Source organism: Balaenoptera musculus, chromosome 14, assembly GCF_009873245.2.
Source record: "Balaenoptera musculus isolate JJ_BM4_2016_0621 chromosome 14, mBalMus1.pri.v3, whole genome shotgun sequence".
Classification (NCBI taxonomy): Eukaryota; Metazoa; Chordata; class Mammalia; order Artiodactyla; family Balaenopteridae; genus Balaenoptera; species Balaenoptera musculus.
In genome coordinates this window covers 26,738,932-26,761,695 of record NC_045798.1, presented here as the reverse complement: position 1 = coordinate 26,761,695, position 22,764 = coordinate 26,738,932, and the positions used below count along the sequence as shown (strand labels likewise).

General features: G+C 46.6%; 1 protein-coding gene and 1 non-coding gene across 4 annotated transcripts in view; one reads left to right on the top strand and one right to left on the bottom strand.

Moving 5' to 3' along the window:
- The window catches only part of UBE2L3 (ubiquitin conjugating enzyme E2 L3), a 44,254-nt gene that overhangs the window by 12,266 nt on the left and 9,224 nt on the right, over nucleotides 1-22,764 (top strand). For 2 of the 3 annotated variants that reach the window (XM_036822969.1, XM_036822971.1), the window contains exon 2: nucleotides 1,275-1,370. The exons of the other annotated variant lie outside the window; for it this stretch is intronic. In XM_036822969.1, coding sequence (XP_036678864.1) covers nucleotides 1,275-1,370 — 96 coding nt within the window. The remainder of the gene's footprint in view (nucleotides 1-1,274; nucleotides 1,371-22,764) is intronic. 3 annotated transcript variants of the gene reach the window in all.
- Nucleotides 15,607-15,679, bottom strand: TRNAW-CCA. Its single transcript has one exon. It is a non-coding gene; the product is annotated as a tRNA-Trp (tRNA).

Here is a 22,764-nt window from a genome sequence, read left to right as displayed (position 1 = left end):
TGTGCGGTCACTTGACGTGCTGTCCTCCTCATCCTGCCCCGTGCCAGGCACACCTGTAACATCGGCTCAGCCCCCTTTCTCGGGACTCTCCTTCCTTATCTCGTATCCCCCAAGGTGCCTTGTACACTAGCCGTTTGATGGGAATGTGGGGCGCAGAGGATGGGGGGGCTGGTTCAGAGCCTCCGTGCCATCCTGCGCCACGGCACCAAACATGAAGGGGCTTCCTGGTTCTAGAGGGCTGCGTGGGCCGGACCAGCGAGGAGGAAGCCCGGGCTGTGGGACGCCATCCTGTGGGCCCCGTGGAGGAGGCAGGGCTGGGCCGGGTGGTGCTGTGGGGTCGCAGAGAGAGGCATCCAGGAGATGCGGAGGATGCTGTTGTGTCGTGGACGAGAGCCGGGTCGGGGTGTGGTGGGGGAGCGCCTCACTCTAGGCTCTGAGGATGGAGGAGCATGGGGGACCCGGGTGGGCGGGTGGGTGTGCAGTGGGTGGCTTGGGCCGTAACGCCTGTTGGATGGTCACTCGAGTTGTCGGGGAAGCGGTGGGAAGTGTCAGGCTAGTGCAGGGTTGAAAAACAAGTGATAGACAATTCTAGGCTAGAGATGGGACAGGGCCCTGCTGTCGCCTGGCCGGCCGTGCTTTCTGGATGAAGTGGCATTTGTATGATAACAACCCCTCATATGTTTGCAAGGCGTTCTCTTGCTCATAGCATGGTTCCCCCTCCTTGTCTACATCTTTGGGTCTCAATACCCTTCTTTTGCAGCAGAGGAAACCTAGGCTTAGTGAAGGTTTCCATCCTCCCCCACCCCCCCTCCACCCCCAGCCTGGGTCGTCGTGCCCCAGTCATGTGCCCTGTGGAGGGAGAGCCCTTCTGAAACTGCACTCCGGCGTTGGGTGGAAAACTGTGGGTTTGTTTGCTTCTCTTCCCCAGTCCATTCACCTTTACACGGAGGCAGCACTTCATAGATCTGGGTTGGAAGGAGTCAGGTCTGCAGCACCTGGCCTGTGCCCCTGCTGCGTGGGGACAGCCCATAGGGGAGGGGATCGTCCACTGGGGCTGTGGGTTCACCGAGGTGGGTGCTTGTCTTGGTCTGGGGTACGGGTCAAGGGGGCCACCGCGGCTCCAGGCCTTTTAACCAGGCCAGGGCATCCAGCCACGCTCTGAGATGGCCTTGGTGGCGATGTTGGCACTCGGTTTAATTTGAGGGAGTCAGGAGGGATCTAACGTGTGGTGCTTTCCCCTATTTGACACCCCTTTATGCTTTGTCAATCAACAGGAGCTTGAAGAAATCCGCAAATGTGGGATGAAAAACTTCCGTAACATCCAGGTTGATGAAGCTAATTTATTGACTTGGCAAGGGCTTATTGTTCCTGTGAGTATTGAACACCTCCACTTCTTACCAGATTATTCTTTACGCTGATGTGTGTGCTGCGGGCTTCTCTCTCTGCTCCCAAGGCGGCTCTGACTCTAGGCGGCCAGCAGGTGCCCGAGGAGGCTGTCGCGGAGGCTCACAGGGCAGGGCCGTGAAGGGGAGCCCATGTGGGCTCTGGTCTCCTGACATTCTGGGGTCCGAGCCTTCCGGGCCTGTGGGGGTCGGCCCGGAAAGGACGTGTGTCTGTGCTCCTGCTCTTCCCTGGCTTCTCTCTGCCTGGCCGCGTTTGTCCAGACGGGCCGCTTTCTCCGACCTCTCTTGGGAGGTAGCGGGTGTTTCCATCCATGTCTTCTCTTTGCTCTCCTGCCTGGGTTTGCGTCTGTGTCTCTAACCCTCTGGACACCTGTGTTCCAGGTTTTATTCTTGGGACCCTCCAGTCTGTGCCTCCCATTGGTCTCTAGTCCCTTTGCCTAGTGGCCCCCAGTATTTCTCTGGGGCATCTGCCCCCACGCGCCACTCCCTGTCGCCCAGACTTCCTTTGGGCGCTCGGGCCCCCTCCTCACTGCGGCTTCCTGTGGCCTCCCTGCCCTCTGGATTCCGCATCTGCTCTTTCTGCAGCTCTTCATCTCCCCCTCCAGAGGCTTGTCCCGCGCTGACTCCAGCTGAGTGGGGAAACTGACCCCAGTTTTCCTGTCCTCCCAGAACTGCTTCTGGCAACACCTGGCCCACGTCCTTAGCCTCGGCTCGGCAGGTCCAGCCCCGGCCCTGAGGTCCTCACTCCTGTCCTGCCACTTCCTCTCAACTCTTAGCCATGGCTCTTGTCCAGCCTCTCGCCTTTCTCTCGCTCTGTTTTGTCTCTTGGGGACCTTGCTTCTTCCAGTGTCAGGTCACTGGGTTCTTGCTGGACGTGGAGGGGTGCGTCTTGGCCTCTGCTCCTGCCCGCTTGCCGGAGGCAGCCTTACTTGGGCGTCATGTGCCTTCCGTGTCCCCGGATTGCGACAGAGACCCTCTGTGCCAGTGACCCCCGTTCCTTCCTGTTCTTCCCACCCCCCGCCGCCTCCTTTCATCCCCCCTGTCCAGTGCCTCACCCCCTCCCCCCGCGCCCCCCATCCCTGCCGCCGCCTGGTGTAAAATCTCTCGTTACGAAGAGATGGGTCACTTTGCCAGAGCCAAGCAGAGAGCACGCTGACTGGAGATGCTTCCTTCTTGACACTGGTTCTAGGTCATGCTTCTTTAACAGTCCCTGGAACGTGAACAGCAAATATTGGATTTGTAGTTTATTTTTATAGTCGTTTGGATAACTAAGGAAAGATATGCTTTGTAGTGTTTCAGTGCACACCGAAAATTATAAACCTGGCAGTGTCCCGCCTAGTTTTGCCCCCAGCCCTTGCCCACTGTGGGGACCTATTAGATGTTGAGTGGAAGGATGCCCAAGACCATCTGACCCCTGGCACTTTCCTAATTGAGATTTTGTTTCCTACTGATAAAATAGGTGAATAGTTAAGATGTGGATCTTCTGAAAAATGATAAGAACGACCGGGACAGTTTTAAGCGGTCAGGCTGGGCAGCCTACCGTGGGAGCTCAGTGGCCGACTCCAAGGGTAGGTGGCTGTCTGGCAGGCACCTCCCTGGCGTCACATCGGCAGAGCCTGTGGAACGGGCGACTTCTCATTGAGCCCCGGGTGGAGATGGCTGGTAGAGTCCCAGTGGCCTGGGCCAAGGCTCCAGGCAGTGTCTGGAGCATCTGGGGAAGCTGTGCCTGGAGACAGGGCTATGGCCAGGGCTCCTCTTGCCCTGCTCACGCTGCCTCTTCCTACTTCTCTGGCTTCCTTCCTGTGAACACGGCCTGGTCCCCTGGGTTGGCGTGAGGAGAGTGTGAAGGAAGCAGTTGGCAACTACTCTGTCCAGGGTCCCCACTAGTACCCCACACCTGGGCCTCGGGTCTTCCTGCTCTGTAGGGGCTGGGTCAGCAGGGGGTCTTCTCCCCAAACTCACCTGGGGTCCATCCAGCTGGAGTGAAAGCAGGGCCAGGCTGATAAAGATGTGGCCCCCGGCAAGTGGGCCTTTACAGTAGGGTGCTTGCTGGTCCTGGGGAAGCCACGTGGCAAATCCACCCTGGTTGCAGTTCAGAGAGTGGGCAGGCCCAGACCCCAGGGGGTGACGGCGGGGGCACTTCATCGTTACCATGGCAGTTCAGGTTGATTCCCTTTAAACACTTGTTTTTATATAACATTTTTCCATTTAAAATTCAGATGTAAGGTCTAAGGAAGAAAAGAATCCCATAATCCCATTATGAAGAATCAGTTTAGTGAGTTTTTGGCACCTCCCCTTCAGGAACAGGGGCCTAGTGGTGAACCTTCTTCAGGCTTCTCTCCCAGTGGGCGTGTCCACCCCTAACTGGGTGCTCACACCCCCTTTAATGGGCCAGTTGCTAATGTCATAATGATGCCATAATTTTATCATTATTTGGTCGTTGCCTTGAAACTCTTCATGAACATAAGTTTTACTAACTATCCAATAACCCATGTTTTATAAGTTATAGGTGTACAATATAGTCATCTTTGTTTATTTTAGATTCTGATCTTAAGATACAGTATTCTGTATTATATATTCCGTTAGGATCAGGGTTGTACTATGTATAAGGAAAAACCATCTGTAGGGCTATATATGTTGTCAGATTATTCTCCAGAAAGGTTGTGCTAGTTTATACTCCTACGGGTGCTGTCTGCACAAGTGCCCACACGTGTCCTTGGCTGTCGTGGAGGTTGCTGAGCATTTTTAAAGGGGGTTCTGAGTGGCACATACTTCAGCACCCAGCCTGTGGGGTCCCGCTGCCCAAGGGGAGAGCCCCAGCCCTGCCCCTGACTGGAGGGGCGGTGATCTTGGGCCAGCTACACAGTTAGTCCAAGCGTCCTCACTGCTAAAAAGAGCGCTTCCCTTCTGGCTGTTGTAAAAGTTCAGTAAGTGCACATGTTAAATGCTTAGTCTCACTCTGGGGCTCTCTGGAACGCTGTTTGCCCATATCTAACAGAGGGTCCATGAAATAACACGCAGAGAGAAATTCTTGTCAGTTTGATAGGTGCAGAAGTTCTCAGCTTGATTTGTGTCTTTGTCCCATTTGGGCTGTTGTATAACAAAATACTAGACAGCTGAGCTTATAAGCAACAGAAATTTATTTCTCACAGTCCTGGAAGCTGGAGGTCTGAGATCAGTGCTAGTTGGGTGAGGGCCCTCTTCTCACGAGTCACAGGCTGTTCCTCGCATGGCAGAAGGGGCACCAGTCCCATTTGTGAGGGCTCTGCCCTGGTGGTCTAATCCCCTCCCAGAGGCCCCACCTCCCCACACCATCACCTTAGGGGGGTAGGTTTTTTTTTTTTTTCTGGCTGTGTTGGGTCTTCGTTGCTGCACGCGGGCTTTCTCTGGTTGTGGTGAGTGGGGGCTACTCTTTGTTGTGGTGCGTAGGCTTTTCATTGTGGTGCCTTCTCTTGTTGTGGAGCACGGGCTCTAGGTGTGCGGGCTTCAGTATTTGTGGCTCACGGGCTTAGTTGCTTTGCGGCATGTGGGATCTTCCCTAACCAGGCCTTGAACCCGTGTCCCCTGCATTGGCAGGCAGACTCTTAGCCACTGTGCCACCAGGGAAGTCTGGGGTGGTAGGTTTTGACATAGGAATTTGGGGGGACACAAACATTCGGACCATAGTAATTTGCATTTAAAATTTTGTTTTTGCAGTTGAAGGTTTTTTCACTTATTTATTGACTGTTTATGTCTCTACATTCTGTTATCTAATAAGGTTTTAGTATGTTTGTCGAATTGCAGGAATTCTGTGTATTAATCCTTTGCATCTGGGACAAATAATTTTCAGCTTAGTGTTTTCTTTTAAATTTTGTTTATTCAAAATTCCTAATTTTAAAGTTTCTCTTTTAAAAAATTTAAAAATTTTGCTTCATCAATTTTTTTTATTGTGGTAAAATATATATGACATAAAATTTGCCATTATAGTACTTTTTAAAGTTTTTTTTTTTTAATTTTATTTCTTTATTTATTTTTGGCTGCGTTGGGTCTTCGTTTCTGTGCAAGGGCTTTCTCCAGTTGCGGCGAGCGGGGGCCACTCTTCATCGCGGTGCGCGGGCCTCTCACTATCGCGGCCTCTCTTGTTGCAGAGCACGGGCTCCAGACGTGCAGGCTCAGTAATTGTGGCTCACGGGCCCAGCTGCTCCGCGGCATGTGGGATCTTCCCGGACCAGGGCTCAAACCCGCGTTCCCTGCATTGGCAGGCAGACTCTCAACCACTGCGCCACCAGGGAAGCCCTATAGTACTTTTATTTTTTATTTTTAAAAAATTTTTAATTATTAATTTATTTATTTATGGCTGTGTTGGGTCTTCGTTTCTGTGCGAGGGCTTTCTCTAGTTGCGGCGAGCGGGGGCCCCTCTTCATGGCAGTGCACGGGCCTCTCACTGTCGCGGCCTCTCTTGTTGCGGAGCACAGGCTCCAGACGCGCAGGCTCAGTAGTTGTGGCTCACGGGCCTAGTTGCTCCGTGGCATGTGCGATCTTCCCAGACCAGGGCTCGAACCCGTGTCCCCTGCATTGGCAGGCAGATTCTCAACCACTGTGCCACCAGGGAAGCCCTATAGTACTTTTTAAGTGTACAATTCAGTGACATTAATTACAGTCAAAATGTTTTGCAGCCATCATCAATCACTGAATTTCCAAAACTTATCACTCAAACAGAAATTCTGTAGCCATGAAGTAATAACTCTCCGCTCTCCTGTCCCCCAACCCCTAGTACTCCCTAATCTACTCTCTATGTCAGTGAATTTGCTTATTGTAGATATTTCACATAAATGAATCATATAAAATTTGTCCTTTTTTATCTGGCTTATTTCACTCAGCATGATTTTTTCAAGGTTCATGTACATCATACCATGTATCAGAACATCATTTTTATGGATGAATAATTTTCTTTTGTATGTCTACACCACCTTTTTTTTTTTTTTTTTTTTTTGGCCTCGCCTTGCAGCATGCAGGATCTTAGTTTCCTGATCAGGGATCGAACCCATGCACCCTGCAGTGGGAGTGTGGAGTCTTAACCCCTGGACCGCCAGGGATGTCCCAGTGTACACCACCTTTTGTTTATCCATCTGTTGATGGGCGCTAGGCTCGTTTGCACCTTTGGCTGTTGTGGGTGATGCTGCTGTGAGCGTTGGTATGCAGGTATCTGCCTGAGTCCCCATCTTCAGTTTTTCGGGGTATATATGTAGAAGTGGAATTTGTGGATCACATGGTAACTCTGTGTTTAACTCTTTGAGGAACTGCCAGACTGATTTCCACAGTGGCTGCACCATCTTACATTCCCACCAGCAGTGCACAAGGATTCCAGTTTTTCCACATCCTCACCAACAATTATTTTCCTTTTTTTTTTTTAAGTTATAACCATTCTAGTAGATGTGAATTGGTATCTCATGGTGGTTTTGATTTGCATTTTCCTCGTGATTAAGGATGTTGAGCATTGTTTCATGTTTTTATTGGCCATTTGTATATCTTTGGGGGAATGTCTAAAGTTCTTTAACCCCCCCCCCTTTTTTAAAAAATTTTATTTCTATATTTATTTATTTATTTTTGGCTGCATTGGGTCTTCATTGCTGCTCGCGAGCTTTCTCTGGTTATGGAGAGCGGGGGCTACTCTTCATTGCAGTGCGCGGGCTTCTCATTGTGGTGGCTTCTCTTTGTTGTGGAGCATAGGCTCTAGGCGCGTGGGCTTCAGTAGTTGTGGCACACGGCCTCAGTAGTTGTGGCTCGCAGGCTCTAGAGCACAGGCTCAGTAGTTGTGGTGCACGGGCTTGGTTGCTCTGCGGCATGTGGGATCTTCCTGGAGGGCTCGAACCCGTGTACCCTGCATTGGCAGGTGGATTCTTAACCACTGCACCACCAGGGAAATCCTTTAAAGACTTTTTTTTTAAGAGCAGTGTTAGGTTTGCAGCAAAATTAAGAGGAAGGACAGATATTTCAGGTATACCCCTCCCCCCCTCCCCCACATAGTCTCCCCCATTATCAACATCCCCCACCAGAGCCGGGCATTTGTTATAACTGATGAACCTATGTTGCCACACCATAATCACCTAAAGGGCACAGTTTACATCGGAGTCACTCTTGGTGTACATTCTGTGAGTTTGAACAATGTATAATGACACGTATCCACCATTAGAGTATCATATAGAGTAGTTTCACTGCCTCAGATCCTACGTGCTCTGTTTGTTCAATCCTTCCCCACTCCTGGCAAGTACTGATTTTTTTTTTTAACTGTATTCATAGTTTGGACGTTCAAGACTGTTGTATGGTTGGAATCATACAGCAGCTTTTCAGATTGGCTTCTTTCGTTTAGTAATGTGCAATTAAGATTTCGTTGTGTTTTGATAGCTCATTTCTTTTTAGCACCAAATAATATTCTGTTGTCCGAATGTACACGGTTTGTTTATCCATTCACCTCCTGAAGGACATTTTGATTGCTTCCAAATTTTGGCAGTTCTGAATAAAGCTGCTATACACATTCTGAGTTGGGTTGTTTGTCTCTTTGTCTTTGAGTTAAAGGAGTTCGTTATATATTCTACATATTAAACCCTTACTAGATATATAATTTGCAGATATTTTTTCCCATTCATTTGGTTGTCTTTTTATTCTCTTGACTGTGTCCTTTGATGCACGAAGTTTTTAATATTCATGAAGTCCATTTTATCTGTTTTTTCTACTGTTGCCTGTGCTTTCAGTGCCATATTTGAGAAACCGTTGCCAAATCCAAGGTCATGCAGGTTTTGCCCTGTTTTCTTCTGAGAATTTTTATAGTCTTAACTCTTGAACTTAGCTCTGTTCCATTTTGAGTTTTTTAAAATGGTATAGGGTAAGGGTCCAACTTCATTCTATTGCATGTGGATGTACAATCTTCCCAGGACCATTTGTCGAAAAGACTGCTTTTTCCCATTGAATGATTCTGGCATCCTTGTCAAAAATTAATAGAGCTAGATAACTAATAAGGATCTACAGTGTAGCACAGGGAACTCTACTCAGTACTCTGTAATGGCCTGTATGGGGAAAGAATCTAAAAAAGAGTGGATATACATATAACTGATTCACTTTGCTGTACAGCAGAAACTAACACAACATTGTAAATCAACTATACTCCAATAAAAATTAAAAAAAATAATAGAACATATATGTGAGGGTTTAATTCTGGACTCTCAATTCTGTTCCTTTTTATATTTATTTATTTATTTGGTTGCACTGGGTCTTAGTTGCGGCAGGTGGGCTCCTTAGTTGCAGCTCTCAGGCTCCTTAGTTGCGGCACGTGGGCTCCTTTAGTTGAGGCAAGTGGGCTCCTTAGTTGTGGCTCATGGGCTCTTTAGTTGTGGCATGCGTGTGGTATCTAGTTCCCTGACTGGGGTCAAACCCGGGCCCCCTGCATTGGGAACATGGAGTCTTATCCACTGCGCCACCAGCGATGTCCTTCAGTTCTGTTCTATTGGTCTGAATGTCTGTCCTTATGCCAGTACCACACTGTTTTGATTACTGTAGCTTTGTAGTAAGTTTTTGAAATCAGGAAATGTGAATTCTCCAACTGTGATCTTTTTCGAGATTGTTTTGACTATTCAGGGCCCCTGTGTAACTGAGCAGGACCCTATGGGGCCTTCCCGGAACAGACCCCTCCCCCATACCCTCTGCTTTAGCTCCTCCCTGAAGTACCTAGATAAAAGTATCTGATGTACATTTCTTGAGTTGTTTTACAGTTGCTAAAACCACCACCAAATGGAAGAAATTAACTACTTGATGACCATGAGTAGGTAGCTCCCAGACCTACTGGCACCTAAGGATTGATAATGTTAACCCCTGTGACACTACCCTGTTACCTCACCATCAACCAATCAGAATTGTGCACAAGTTGATTACATACCCTGGGACTTCCCTCCCTCACCTGGCCTTTAAAAATGCTTTGCTGAAACCCATTGGGGAGTTCGGGTATTTTGAGCACTAGCTGCCTTGGACTCCTTGCTTGGCATCCTGCACTTTCCTTCACCACAACTCAGTGTCAGTAGATTGGTTTTACTGAGCGTGGGCCAACAGACCTAAGTTTGGTTCAGTAACACCTTGAGATCCCATATGAATTTTAGGATGGGTTTTTCCATTTGAAAAAAAAATTATTGACGTTTTGATAGAGATTATATTGAATCTTTAGATCACTCTGTGTAGTATTGTCATCTTTATAATAGTAAGACTTGCAGTCCAGGAACCCAAGATGTCTTTCCATTATTTAGGTTTTCTTTAACTTCTTTCAGCAGTGTTTTGTAATTTTTGGTGTACAAGTTTTACACCTCTATATTTTTCAGCTCAGGATGAAAAAACAAAACCAAAACAAAATCATAGCCTGGGTCACTTGAAACAACAGAATTCAATTTTCTCACAGTTCTGGAGGCCAGAAGTCCCAGATCAAAGTCTGGCAGTAATCAGTAATCAAAAACCTCCCAACAAAGTAAAGTTCTGAATTGGATGACTTTTCTTGGTGAACTCTACCAAACATTTAAAAAATTCGGTTGGTTTCTGATGAGGACTCCTCCATAGCCTTCTTGTTGTGTCCTCATGTGGGCTTTTCTCAGTGCACGGGGAGAGAGAGCAAGGGTGCTCTCTTTCTTTATTTTTGGCCGCGCCACGCAGCCTACAGGATCTTAGTTCCCCGTCCAGGGATTGAACCTGTGCCCTCAGCAGTGAAAGCATGGAGTCTTAACCACTGGACCACCAGGGGAGTCCTGGGAGCTCTCTTCTTTTTAGGATACTAATGCTGTCAGTTCAGGACTCTACCCTGTGACATCATTTAACCTTAATTACTTCCTTATTCTCTAGCCACACTGGGGTTAGGGCTTCAATATAAGAATTCGGAGGGGACATAGACATTCAGTCTGTAACAGCCACCTCGGTTAAATTTATTCCTAGATATTTTACTCTTCAGTGTTACTGTAAGTGGAATTGTTTCCTTAATTTCGTTTTCGGATTCATTGTTGTTCACTGTTAGTGTATAGAAATGCAACTGATACTGGCGTGTTGATTTTGTATCCAGGAACGTTGCTAAATTCATTTTTTTAAACAGTTTGTGTATGAGTAATCTTTAGTTTTCTACATATGAGATCAGTTCATCTCTGAATAGAGGTAGTTTTGTTTCTCCCTTTCCAATCTGGATGCCTTTTATTTCTTTTTCTTGCCTGATTGCCCTGGCTAGAACTACCAAATATTGTATTGAATACAAGTGGCAAAAGTGGGCATCCTTGGGACTTCCCTGGTGGTCCAGTGGTAAAGAATCTGCCTTCCAGTGCAGGGGACGCGGGTTCGATCCGTGGTCGGGGAACTAAGATCCCACATGCCGCGGGGCAGCTAAGCACGTGTGCCACAACTACCGAGCCCACGCACCTCGACTAGAGAGCCTGCGTGCTGCAAACTACAGAGCCCACACGCCGCAACAAAAGATCCCGCGTGCCACAACTAAGACCTGACGCAGCCAAAAAAAAAAAAGTGGGCATCCTTGGGAATACCCTGGCAGTCCAGTGATTAGGACTCGGGGCTTTCACTGCCGGGGCCCAAGTTTGATCCTTGGTTGGGGAACTAAGATCCCACAAGCTGTACAGTGCAGCCAAAAAATAAAAATAAAAAATGTCGGCATCCTTGTCTTGTTACTAATTTTAGGAGAAAAGCTTTCAGACTTTCACCATTCAGTGTGACGTTGGCTGTAGGCTTTTCAGGTTGGCTGTAGGCTTTTTTCATGTTGGAATTTCTTTCTGTTCCTAGTTTATTGAGTGTTTTCATCACAAAAGTGTGTTAGATTTTGTCAAATGCTTTTCTGCATCAATTGAGATGATCTTTTTTCCTTCTTCATTCTATTAACATGGTGTGTTGATTGATTTTTGTATGTTGAACTATCCTCGCATACCTGGGATAAATCCTACTTGGTCATGGTGTATGATCCTTTTAATATGCTGCTGAATTTCAGTTTGCTAGTATTTTGTTGAGGATTTTTGCATCAAAATTCATATACTTTTCTAATAGTGTCTTTGACTCTGATATCAGGGTTATGCTAGACTTGTAGAATGAGTTAGAAAGTGTTCCCACCTCTTCAGTTTTTTGGAAGAGTTCAAGAATGATTGGTGTTAATTTTTTTAATGTTTGGTAGAATTCACCAAGAAAAGCCATCCAATTCAGAACTTTACTTTGTTGAGAGGTTTTTGATTACTGGATTACTGATTCAGTTTCTTTACTACTTATAGGTCTATTTAGATTTTTTCTCAATTCAGTTTCGGTAGATTGTGTGTTTCTATGAATTTGTCCATTTCATCTAGGTTATCCAATTTTTTGGTGTACAACTGTTCATAGTATTCTCTTGTAATCCCTTTTTATTTCTATAATAAATGTAATGTTCCCACTTTCATTTCTGATTTTAGTAATATGGATTTCCTCTCTTTTTTCCTTAGTCTAGCTAAAAGTTTGTCACTTTTGTTGATCTCTTCAAAGAACCAACTTGTTTTCATTGATTTTTTTTTCTCTATTTTTTTCCTTCACTGTTTATCTCCTCTGTAATTGTTACTACTTACTTCTTTCTTCTGGTTTTGGGTTCAGTTTGTTCTCTTCTCATTTTTTAAGGTATTCAGTTAGATTATTGATTTGAGATCCTTCTTTTTTGTTGTAGGCATTTACAGCTGTAAATTTTCCTCTGGGCACTACTTTTGCTGCATCCTTAAGTTTTGATGTCTTGTGTTTATCATCTCAAGGTATTTTCTAATTTCCCATGTGATTTCCTTTTTGACCAATTGGTTGTTTAAGAGTGTTTAATTTCCTCATACTTGTGAGTTTTCCAGCTTTCCTTCCATTATTGATTTCTAGTTGTATTCCATAGTGGTCAGAAAGATATTTGTTGATCTTCTGTCTTGTTCTGGTATTGAAAGTGGGGTATTGAAATCTCCAACTATTAGTTTATAACATATTTCTCCCTTCAGTGCCATCAATTTTTGCTTCGTGTGTTTTGGTTCATAATTTGTTAGTTGCATATAGATGTATAATTGTCATATCTTCTTGATGGATTGAACCTTTTACCAATATATAATGTCCTTTGTGTCTTGTACTTTTTGCGTCATTTACTTCTAATCTCTTTGTGTCTTTGTATGTAAAGTGAATCTCTTATAGGCAGCATATGGGTGGATTGTGTTTTCTTATCCATTCTGGCAATTTCCGTCTTTTAAGTGGAGAGTTTATTTCATTCACATTTCAAGTAATTACTGATAAGAAAGTATTTGCTTCTGTTATCTATTTGTTTTCTGGATGTCATGTATGCATTTTGTTCCTAAATTCTTCCATTATTGCCTTTTTTGGGTATTTAGTTGATTTTTTTGTAGCGTATTATTTTGATTCCATTCTTCTTTTCTTTTCTGTATGCCTGTTAGTTATTTTCTTAGAGGTTACCTTGGGGATTACAATTAACATCTTAATCTTTTAACAACCTGCTTTGAATAATACCAACTTAATTTCAGTAGTTACAAACACTCTGGTCCTATATATTTCCATTACCCAGTCCCTCTTATATTGTTACTGTCGCAAAGAGAAGTTACAAACCCAAAGTATAATAACCAATAATGTTGGGTTTTATATTATCTTGTATAGTTTCTTAACCATTTTTTTAAATTTCTTTTTATGACTTCAAGTTACTGTCTAGTATCTTTTTGTTTAGCCTGAAGACTCCCTTTTGTATTTCCTTTACAGAACATCTACTAGTGATGAATTCATTCCCTCTTTCTCTTTTAGATTTTTTTTATCTGGGAATATCTTAATTATGCCTTCTTTTTTTTTTTTTTAATTTTTTTCTGGCCATGCCACACAGCATGTGGGATCTTAGTTCCTTGACCAGGGCTCGAACCCTCTCCGCCTGCAGTGGGAGTGTGGAGTCTTAACCACTGTACCACCAGGGAAGTCCCTCACCTTCTTCTTCTTCTTCTTCTTTTTTAAAAAAATTATTTATTTATTTATTTATTTTTGGCTGCATTGGGTCTTCGTTGCTCCACGCAGGCTTTCTCTAGTTGCACTGAGTGGGGGCTACTTCTCGTTGTGGTGCTAGGGCTCCTCATTGCGGTGGCTTCTCTTGTTGTGGAGCAGGGCTCTAGGTGCACAGGCTTTAGTAGTTGTGGCACACGGGCTCAGTAGTTGTGGCTCACGGGCTCTAGAGCGCAGGCTCAGTAGTTGTGGCATATAGGCTTAGTTGCTCCGAGGCATGTGGGATCTTCCCGGACCAGGGTTCAAACATGTGTCCCCTGCATTGACAGGCGGATTCTTAACCAGTGCACTGCCAGGGAAGTCCCTCGCCTTCATTTCTGAAAGATAGTTTTTGCTGACAGTCTTTTCCTTTTAGCACCTTGAATGTGTCCTCCCACTGCCTTCTGGCCTCCATGGTTTCTGGTTAGAAATCAGTTGTTTGCTGCTTTCAAGTTACTTCTCTTGCTGCTTTCAAGATTATCTCTTTGTCCTTTGATGATTTGACTATATATCTTGGTATCATTTCTCTGAGTTGATCCTGCTTGCAGTTCATTGAGCTTCTTGGATGTGTAGATTCATATCTTTTATGGAATTTTGAATGTTTGGGGTCATTATTTTTTTAAATATTCTTTCTGCCCCTTTTGTCCTTCTTATCCGTTTGTGGGCCCCCATAATATGTGTGTTGGTGTGCTAGGTGATGTCCCATATGTCCCTACGCTCTGTTCACTTTTCTCCATTCTTCTGCTCCTTAGATGGGATAATTTCAATTATCCTAACTTCAAGTTTGCTGAGTCCTTCTTTTGCTTGCTCAAGTCTACTACTGAATTGCCCTAGTGAGTTTTTCATTTCAGTTACTGTACTATTCTCCAGAATTTTTGTTGAGTCCCTTTTTATAATTTCTGTGTCTTTATTGGTGTTCTCATTTTGTTTAGACATTATTTTCCTGGCTTTGTTCAGTTTTTTTTTTTTTTTTTTTTTTGGCTGTGTCGGGTCTTAGTTGTGGCGTGCTGGCTCTTCGTTGTGGTGAGCGGGCTTCTCTCTAGTTGTGGTGTGTGGGTTTTCTCTTCTCTAGTTGTAGTGTGTGGGCTCTGTGGTTTGCAGCACTCGGGCTCTCTAGTTGAGGCTTGCGGGCTCAGGAGTTGTGTGCGGGCTTAGTTGCCCCACGGCATGTGGGATCTTAGTTCTCCGACCAGGGATCGAACCCACATCCCCTGCATTGGAAGGCAGATTCTTTACCACTGGACCACCAGGGAAGTCCCTAGTTTTGTTTAGTTTTTTTGCCCATGATTTTTTTTACCTCTTTGAGCATTTTTTTTTGGGGGGTTTTTGGGGTTTTTTTGGCCACACAGCTTGCAGGATCTTAGTTCCCCAACCAGGGATCAAATCCGGGCCCATGGCAGTGAAAGCACCAAGTCCCAATCACTGGACTGCCAGGGAATTCCCTCTTTGAGCATTTTTAAGACAGTTGATTTTAATTCTTTGTCTGGTAAGTCTAATGTCTGGGCTTACTCAGAGATAGTTTTTGTCAGTTTTTTTTTTTCCTTTAAACAGGCCATACTTTTCTGTTTCTTTGTATGCTTTGTGATTTTGTTGTTGCTGTTGAAAATTGTACATTTGAATATTATAATGCGGAAATCAGATTCTCCCCCTCCCTGCAGGGTTTGCTGTTCTTGAGTGTTGAAGGCTTCGCTTTTGTTCCACCAGTGTTTTGACTGAAATTTCCTTGAATGCCAGGAGTTTAAAAAAAGTCTCTCAGTCTTTGCAGATTGGCTCTGTGCTAGGGTACTTCTTGAGCATGTAGCCAGGCCAGTTACATTTCTGCCTTCTTCACTTCCAGCTTTCCTTGAGCCTATGGTTAGGGGGTGGTGAAAGCTTCAGATCTTCTCAGTTCTTTTCTTAGCGTGTATCCTGTCCTAGGCATATGTGTGACTTTTTCAGCTCCCCAGTGTACCTGGGTACTTCTGAATGCCCTGATATCCCTGGGTTTCTCTGTGGCTTTTCCTCCTTGGCTTTATGCAATCTGTTGTGTCTCACCTGCCATCCTTTGCTATAGGCAGCTGTGAGTTTTTCATGGCCTTACAGTCTTTTATTTATTTATTTATTTGGCTGCTCCGGGTCTTAGTTGTAGCACGTGGGATCTTTGTTGCGGCATACAGGATCTTTAGTTTCAGCATGCAGGATCTAGTTCCCTGACCAGGGATCGAACCTGGGCCCTCTGCATTTGGAGTGCTGAGTCTTAACCACTGGACCATCAGGGAAGTCCCCTACAGTCTTCTTGAGCAGTTCCTGTGCTTTTCTGTGGGTTCTGAGCAAGGCAAAACAGATGAGCACCTGTGTCAGCCCTCCGGGTAGCCCTGGACCGGTTAGAACAGACAGTAATTTGTGAATAAGGTCTGCTCTGCTTCTCTGGAATGGAGGGCTTGGGTCCCACATGGTGGTCAGAGGTGGCCATCATTCACCCATCTTCAAGATGCCTGTCGCCCAGCCAGGGAGGGGCCAGGCTAAGGGCAGGTAAAGTCGACACAAAGCTTTCCTACTGTGTTTTAGTTGCCTTTTTCTTGATTCTGCATTCACAGCCAAAGGTTGCTGTAAACCTTTGACTGTTTTCCAGAGTTCTGACAAAGTTGGTTCTGACGGTTTCTGCAGTATTTTTTTGTTTGTTTCTATGGAGGGATGGGAGTTTGGAGCTGCCTGCTTTGCCATTTTGCTGATGTCACACCCTAAATTTTTCTCTTTTAATCAGGAATGAGTGGATTTCATTAAAGGCCATATTACTGTCAATTAGGTTTTGTGGTGTGGGTTTTCAAAGTGGCCTGTTAATTAAGCCCCTCATTGCTTTCTGGATTAATTCCCACTTGATTACAATGGACTGTTTTTAAATGTTCCAGTGTATTAAATTTCCTAGTCTTTAGTGTGTTTGCATCTGTGGTCATATGTGAGATTGGATTGTGTTTTCTGTGTTTAGTGGATTTTGATAGATGGTTATACTCACTTCATGTATCAAGAAGTAGAAATTTCATTCTTTTTTCTGTGTTCTGATTTGCTAATTTTTGCTTTTATGGTAATTTCTGCTTTTATGTTATGTCTTTTGTTTTCCTTGGTATTTGTTTGCTCTTTGCTCTTTTTTAAAATTTATTTTTAATTTATTTATTTTAATTTATTTGTTTTTGGCTGCATTGGGTCTTCGTTGCTGCGCGTGGGCTCTCTCTAGTTGCGGTGAGCGGGGGGTTACTCTTTGTTGCAGTATGCAGGCTTCTTATTGCGGTGGCTTCTCGTTGAGGAGCACGGGCTCTAGGCACGCAGGTTCAGTAGTTGTGGTGCGTGGGCTCAGTAGTTGTGGCACATGGGCTTAGTTGCTCTGTGGCAGGTGTGATCTTACCGGATCTGGGCTCGAACCCATGTCCCCTGCATTGGCAGGCAGATTCTTAACCACTGCGCCACCAGGGAAGTCCCTCTTTGTTCTTTTCTAACTTGATGATTTGAGTGCTTAGTTCTTTGCGGGGGGGGGGGGGTGTTCATCCCCATTTGAGAGTTCCTTTCTTGCCTGGGCTGCTCCCTACCTATGTCATTGTCACCCTGCACTTACAGGGGTGCTGCTGCGGGTTTTACCTTTTATTGAGAAGGTAAAACATGCACATGTGACAACGTTTCAATGACAACAGTGTCTTTCTTCTGTCTGTGTCTCTGTCCCTCATTTGTAAAAGGAGCTGGTAAATGCCTGCCTCTCGTCAGTGTGTAGTCAGACTGCCCTGGATTTCTTTGCCTTTGGGCTTCAGAAGCACAGACTTGGGAGTCAGCTTTGTACTCCTGAGGCCTTGAATCTCTAAAGCTGTGTCAATAATTGTTTTTAAAATGAAATTGAGTTTCGTGGAGAGGCCTCGTACCGCCCTGGTGGTCACTCCACCAGCCTGTTGGGAGAGGACGCAGTCTCTCTGCCATCACAGTCTCTGGCCTCTGCACTAGCCCCGAGGCTCACGCACCAACCAGGTTCTGCTGAGCAGTGTTTTTGGGAATGAGCCTCAGGTACACCGATCACATCCCATTGCAGAAGCTGCAACTGCCTTTGCCTCCATGCAGGCCATTCCGTCTCACAGCTTCTTTGAGCACCTCGCATGCCCTGGCTCCCCCACCTGGGCTCGGGCCCCAGCCTCTTTCGAGGAGCTTTTGCTCCCCTGTCCTGGGGCTGGGCTGCTCAAAGCCGACAGTTGTTGAGGTAAATACCTGCTTGTTAACTTTCAGAGAGAGAGCCCTCCTCTTCTGCTCGTGAAGCCGTGTGTGCCCCTTCCAACTGGCTCATCCTCCTGCACCTGCGTCTTCCTGACGCTCTCCATTCCGTGGTCTCAGTGAATCACTCCCTCCTGTCCGTTCCCTCCACTCACCATTCATAGTAGTGAGGTCGCTTTTGACTGCAAGTAAGGAAACCCCCCACTTAGTGTGGCTTTGAAAAGGGAAAGTTGCTGCCCCTGACAGAGTCCTGTGGCAGGGGCTCTGGGCTGGCCATCCAGTGGCTCGGCGAGGGGAGAGCACAGACTTGCCTGGGCTTCACGGTTTTCCGGAAGGAAGAGACCGTCTCTTCTTTTCTCTCTCTCTCCTTGAACTTTTTATTTTGAGATAATTGTAGATTTTCATGCAATTGTAGGAAATAACACAGAGATTCCCCAGTAGCCTTCACCTGTTGTGCAACTGTAGTGCAGTGCTATAACCAGGAAGTGGACCCTGATCAGTCCACCAACCCCATTCAGACTTCTCCAGCAGTGACACGTGTGTGTGTGTGTAGTTTGGTGTGACCAAAAACAAAGACGCCCATCCCAGGGGCCCGCCACAGACCCCTCACTCCTCATTATCCAGAACCAGGACACGTGGCCACCCCTGGTCTGTCACTGGCCGAGGTGTGGGCAGTACCATGATGGACTGTGCTGTCCGAAAGGAGTATACTGCAAGCCACAGCCATGCTTTTAAATTTTCCAGAACTCCCATTAAAAATGAAAATGAGGGAATTCCCCGGCGGTCCAGTGGTTGGGACTCAGCGCTTTCACTGCTGAAGGCCCGAGGAGGGTGTGGGTTGGATCCCTGGTCGGGGAACTAACATCGAAGGAAGGAAGGAAGGGAGGGAGGGAGGAAGGGAGGGAGGGAGGAAGGGAGGGAAGGAAAGAGGGAAGAAGGGAGGGCGGAAGGAAGGAAGGAAGGGAATGAAACAGGTGGAATTCACTTTGTAAGTATTTTACTTAATACAGTATATTAAAAATATTCTTCTACATGTAATCAATATAAATAATTATTAACAAAATAGTTTATTCTTTTTGTTTGCACAGAGTCTCAAATCCAGGTGGTATTTTACGCTTATAGCACATCTAAATTCGGAAGAGTCCTGTTTCAAGTACACAATAGGCACTTGGGCTGGTGGCCACCATATTGGACGGGACAGGTGTAGACCAGTCAGAATTTACCCCTGGTTCACAATGAGGGGGCAGCGTGGATGGAAACAAAACTGGGATTTTGCCAGCAAAGAGACGGCGGGGAGCAGCCGTTGGCTGGACAGTCCGTTGGGGTCAGCTGTGGTCCAGCCCCCCTCTCTTTGGGGCTCCTCAGAGGGCTAATTCTGCTTTATAACTGGTGGTGTGGGTGTCATCTCAGCGAGTTCTGGTTCAGGCAGAGACCTTTATCTGTTTCCCTCCCACTTCCTGTCCCTAGCACTGTGCATTACACAGAGTAGGCGCCCCACAAACAGTCTGTAAGTTATTGAATTTGTAGTTCTCAGAGAGCCTTGGAAACTACATTTTGGTGTGTGCAGGTGGATTATTCGTGCAGGGTTGTCTCTGTTTCTTGTTCATTAGATGCCAGTAGCCACCTTTGTCATTGGGACAACCTCAGGCATTTCTAAACCTCTCCAGGAGGGACAACACTGTCCTCAGTCGAAAACCCTGTTTCTGAGTTAGCTTTGATTTCCTTTTTAACAGTTTCATTGAGAGTCACAAACCCTGCATTTCGTGCATTTAAAGTGTACAATTATTCAATGGCTGTTAGTATATTTGCAGAGTTGTTTCTCCATCACCACAATTTTAGAACATTTTTTATTACTCCTCAAAGAAACCTCCCCTTGTTAGCATCACCCCCAGTCCCCCAGGCGTAGGCAACCACAGATCTACTTTGTAGATTTAGCTGTCCTGTATATTTCATATAAATGGAATCATATAATACATGACCTTTTGTGTCTGGCTTCATTCCTTAGCATAATATTTTCAAGGTTTATCCATGTTGTAGCATGTATTCGTACTTCATTCGTTTTTATTGCCAAATAATATTCTGTTGTAATGGCTATATTATAGTTTACTTATCCATTCACCAGTTGATAGGTATTTGGGTTGTTTCCACTCTGGCTATTATGAATGATGTTGCTATGAACATTCGTGAACAGGATTTTATGTCGACATGTGTTTTCATTTCTTTAGGATATTTAGGAGTGGGGTTGTGGGTCCTGTGGTCGCTTTATGTTTTTGGTAAGGAAGCGTTTGGGTCCAGACACTTCACAAGTGCAGCAAGTTCTCGCCCGGCAACGGGAAGGGAGTAAGGAAATTGTGCCGCGTCTGATGGTGGAATACGCTGCAGCCCTAGCGAAGGCCTGGGCGCGCCGAGGGCAGGCGAGGGGGTGCTGCCAGCAGCAAACCGCATGCGTGTGTGTGCAGGAGTGCCGCGTGCCAGGGCGCTGGCCCACACCGCATGTTTTCTACAACAGACGAGGAATTCTCCGACGTTAGTAGCTCTGCGGCTGGGTCTTAGAAAGCGAAGTGTGATCGTCTCTCCGTGTGGGCGGGCACAGGCTGTGCGGCCAAGAGCACCACCCTCCCAGAATCCGGATCCCTTGACCAAGGAGCGTGCTGACCGCTGTGCGCCGCAGGCTGTGTCTTGGACGCGCTCAGCCCTTATCCTGGGGCGGAATGTCTAGTACTACTTTTTTGGTGTGACTGTTATATTTCTATGAGAAATAACAATAAAGCTACTTCTTCTCTTGAAGGGAAGGTGAATCATGCCGTGAAAGGTGCCCATGAGTTCAGAGGAGGGAAGTTCCTGTGGAATTCCGTTTTATTGGAGACAGCGATTTTTTTTTTTTCTTTGAAATATTCAGCGTGCTTTATTGGGTTTTTAAGAAATCATTTTGAAACTTAGTGACCAACCTAATTTCTTTAGTTTTTTTCTTTGTAATTTATTTTACGGAAGTGTAGTTGATTTGCAATGTTGTGTTAGTTTCTGGTGTACAGTAAAGTGATTCAGTTATATACATGTATGTATTCTTTTTCATATTCTTTTCCATTATGGTTTAGAGATTGTGATTTTAAATTTAGGTGTAATTCAGAGGGTAGTTTGGTCATGAAAGATTGGAAAATCTGTTCTAAAAATACTTCCACAAATGTTTATTTTCAAAGAGAAAACGATGGAATTTTTTAATGTCAGAGTATTCATTGATAAAGAGCTGTACTGTGAAAAGTCCTACGAACCCTATTGTTGGAAACAGTACAAAGAGGTCATCTTCAGAAAGCAGAGTTAGCAGACGATGACTCTGCTCACTGCGCAGACGTGGTAATTCAGGCAACCACGAAGAGATAAGAGAGAATGAACACTTAACAGTTACAGAGAGTGAGAAGACACAGTCTGTGCTCAGAGGCCAGGAGCTTTTCCTGCCTTTCGACCAGGCCCTCTAGTGGACTGTGAAGGTTAGAGCGCAGGGAAGCCCACCTTCCCGTCCCTGTGTAACTGGACCCCAGGGCACGCAGCCTGAGGGTGCGTCTGGGCCAGGCCTGGGTAGACATCCTCAGGGCAGCCACGCCGGGCTGTGTTCCTTGTGGGTGAAGGGTTACCCCGCGGAAAGGACACTGCTGAGGGGTCTCCACTGGCCGACACACGTGGTCGATCATCAGTGGATCCATCCAGGAGCTGCCTGTCCACATCAGTCCAGCCACGAGTCCCATGTGGTGTCAGATCGCCAGCTGAGCATGCGCCACAGGGACTTGGTGTGGCTGCTGTCCAGGTCAGGGAGTGGCTGCTAGAGAGCTGTGTGGTGTCCTCCCTGAGCCCCAGGGAGAGCTGCCACAATGGTGACACAAAACTGTGACTGATGTACGATGGTGGAAGGACTCTGGGTCTTCAGTGGATTAAGAGATGCGTGGGGTGCGGTGGGGTCTCGGGGTTCCTGAAGGTTGCCCTGGGGAGGAAAGACCCGGCTTGCCTGCAGGCCAGGAGTGGACCCGTGGGGGAAAGGCCCAAGGCGTTTGGAGGAGCCTCCTCTTGGTCTTAGTTTCTCCAAAGTGGCTTTGTGCCTGGGGAGGGTGGGGTGAGAGCCGGGAGGGGTGGGGGGGAGCCAAGGTTTGCACTGTCCTTGCGGGTAGCCCTCCATGGCTTGTGGTGAGGACCGTCTGAGGCAAATTTCTGAAATTTTGAACACTATTTTTCTACCACAAAGCCGTGTTTTCTCATTGAGGCCCCTTCTAGTTTCTGCGCTGCCTTCACACAGAATAAGTTTAGCTCTAATGTGTGGAAAACTCACGTGTGGCACTTAGGCCTTTATCCACAGGGTAGGTCCTGTGTTGAATTTTTACACACCCCCTTCCACACAAATCCCTGGGGTTTTGGAGCCACTCCTTTGGTCACCCCGAGCCCTGGACGGGGACAGAGTCTCTGAGGAGTTAAGACACGTTCCCTGGGTGGCGAGAGGCTCAGCCTGTCCTGTCTCCCGTAGTGAGAGAGCTGCTTCTCCTGACTTTTTGCCCGTGTGCAGCATGCAACGTGGGTGGCTCCTACCTCAGAGTCACCCCCACATGACGGATGTTGGGGAATGTCCCGGGCTTGCCTGGCTGGCCTGGCTCGTCCTTGTCTCCAGCTCCTGGCACGTGGCCCAGCATGCGGCGGGCCCCGGGTGGTTGGTCAGTCCTGGGTGATGGTTGAACACATCTGGTGGGTCTCAGCAGCCAGGGTCATCCAGGAAGGCTCTTTCCATGGCTGAAGCAGGTCCCTTCTTAAAACCCCGAAGCAAAATCTCCGCGTCCCCTTGGGCTCCTTGGTAATGGTGAGTCTAGCTCTCCTAGGTAGTGAGCAGTCAGGACAAGGCCTGGGAGGAGTCTGCTGCCACTTTAACTTCTGGACAGTGTTCTAGACAATTCTGTGTTCCCTAAAGAAGGGATTAGGGAAGGTTTTGTTGGGGTGAAAATGATTTCCCGGTCCAGCCATGGCCCACCCCCTCCCGGGTGTGCGTGGGTCTGTCTCCTCACCCAGGTGCAGCGCCTGCGGTGTTGACATCTCCTCCCTCACCTGCCCCTGAGGCACCACCTTCCTGATGCGCTTCCCATAGGTT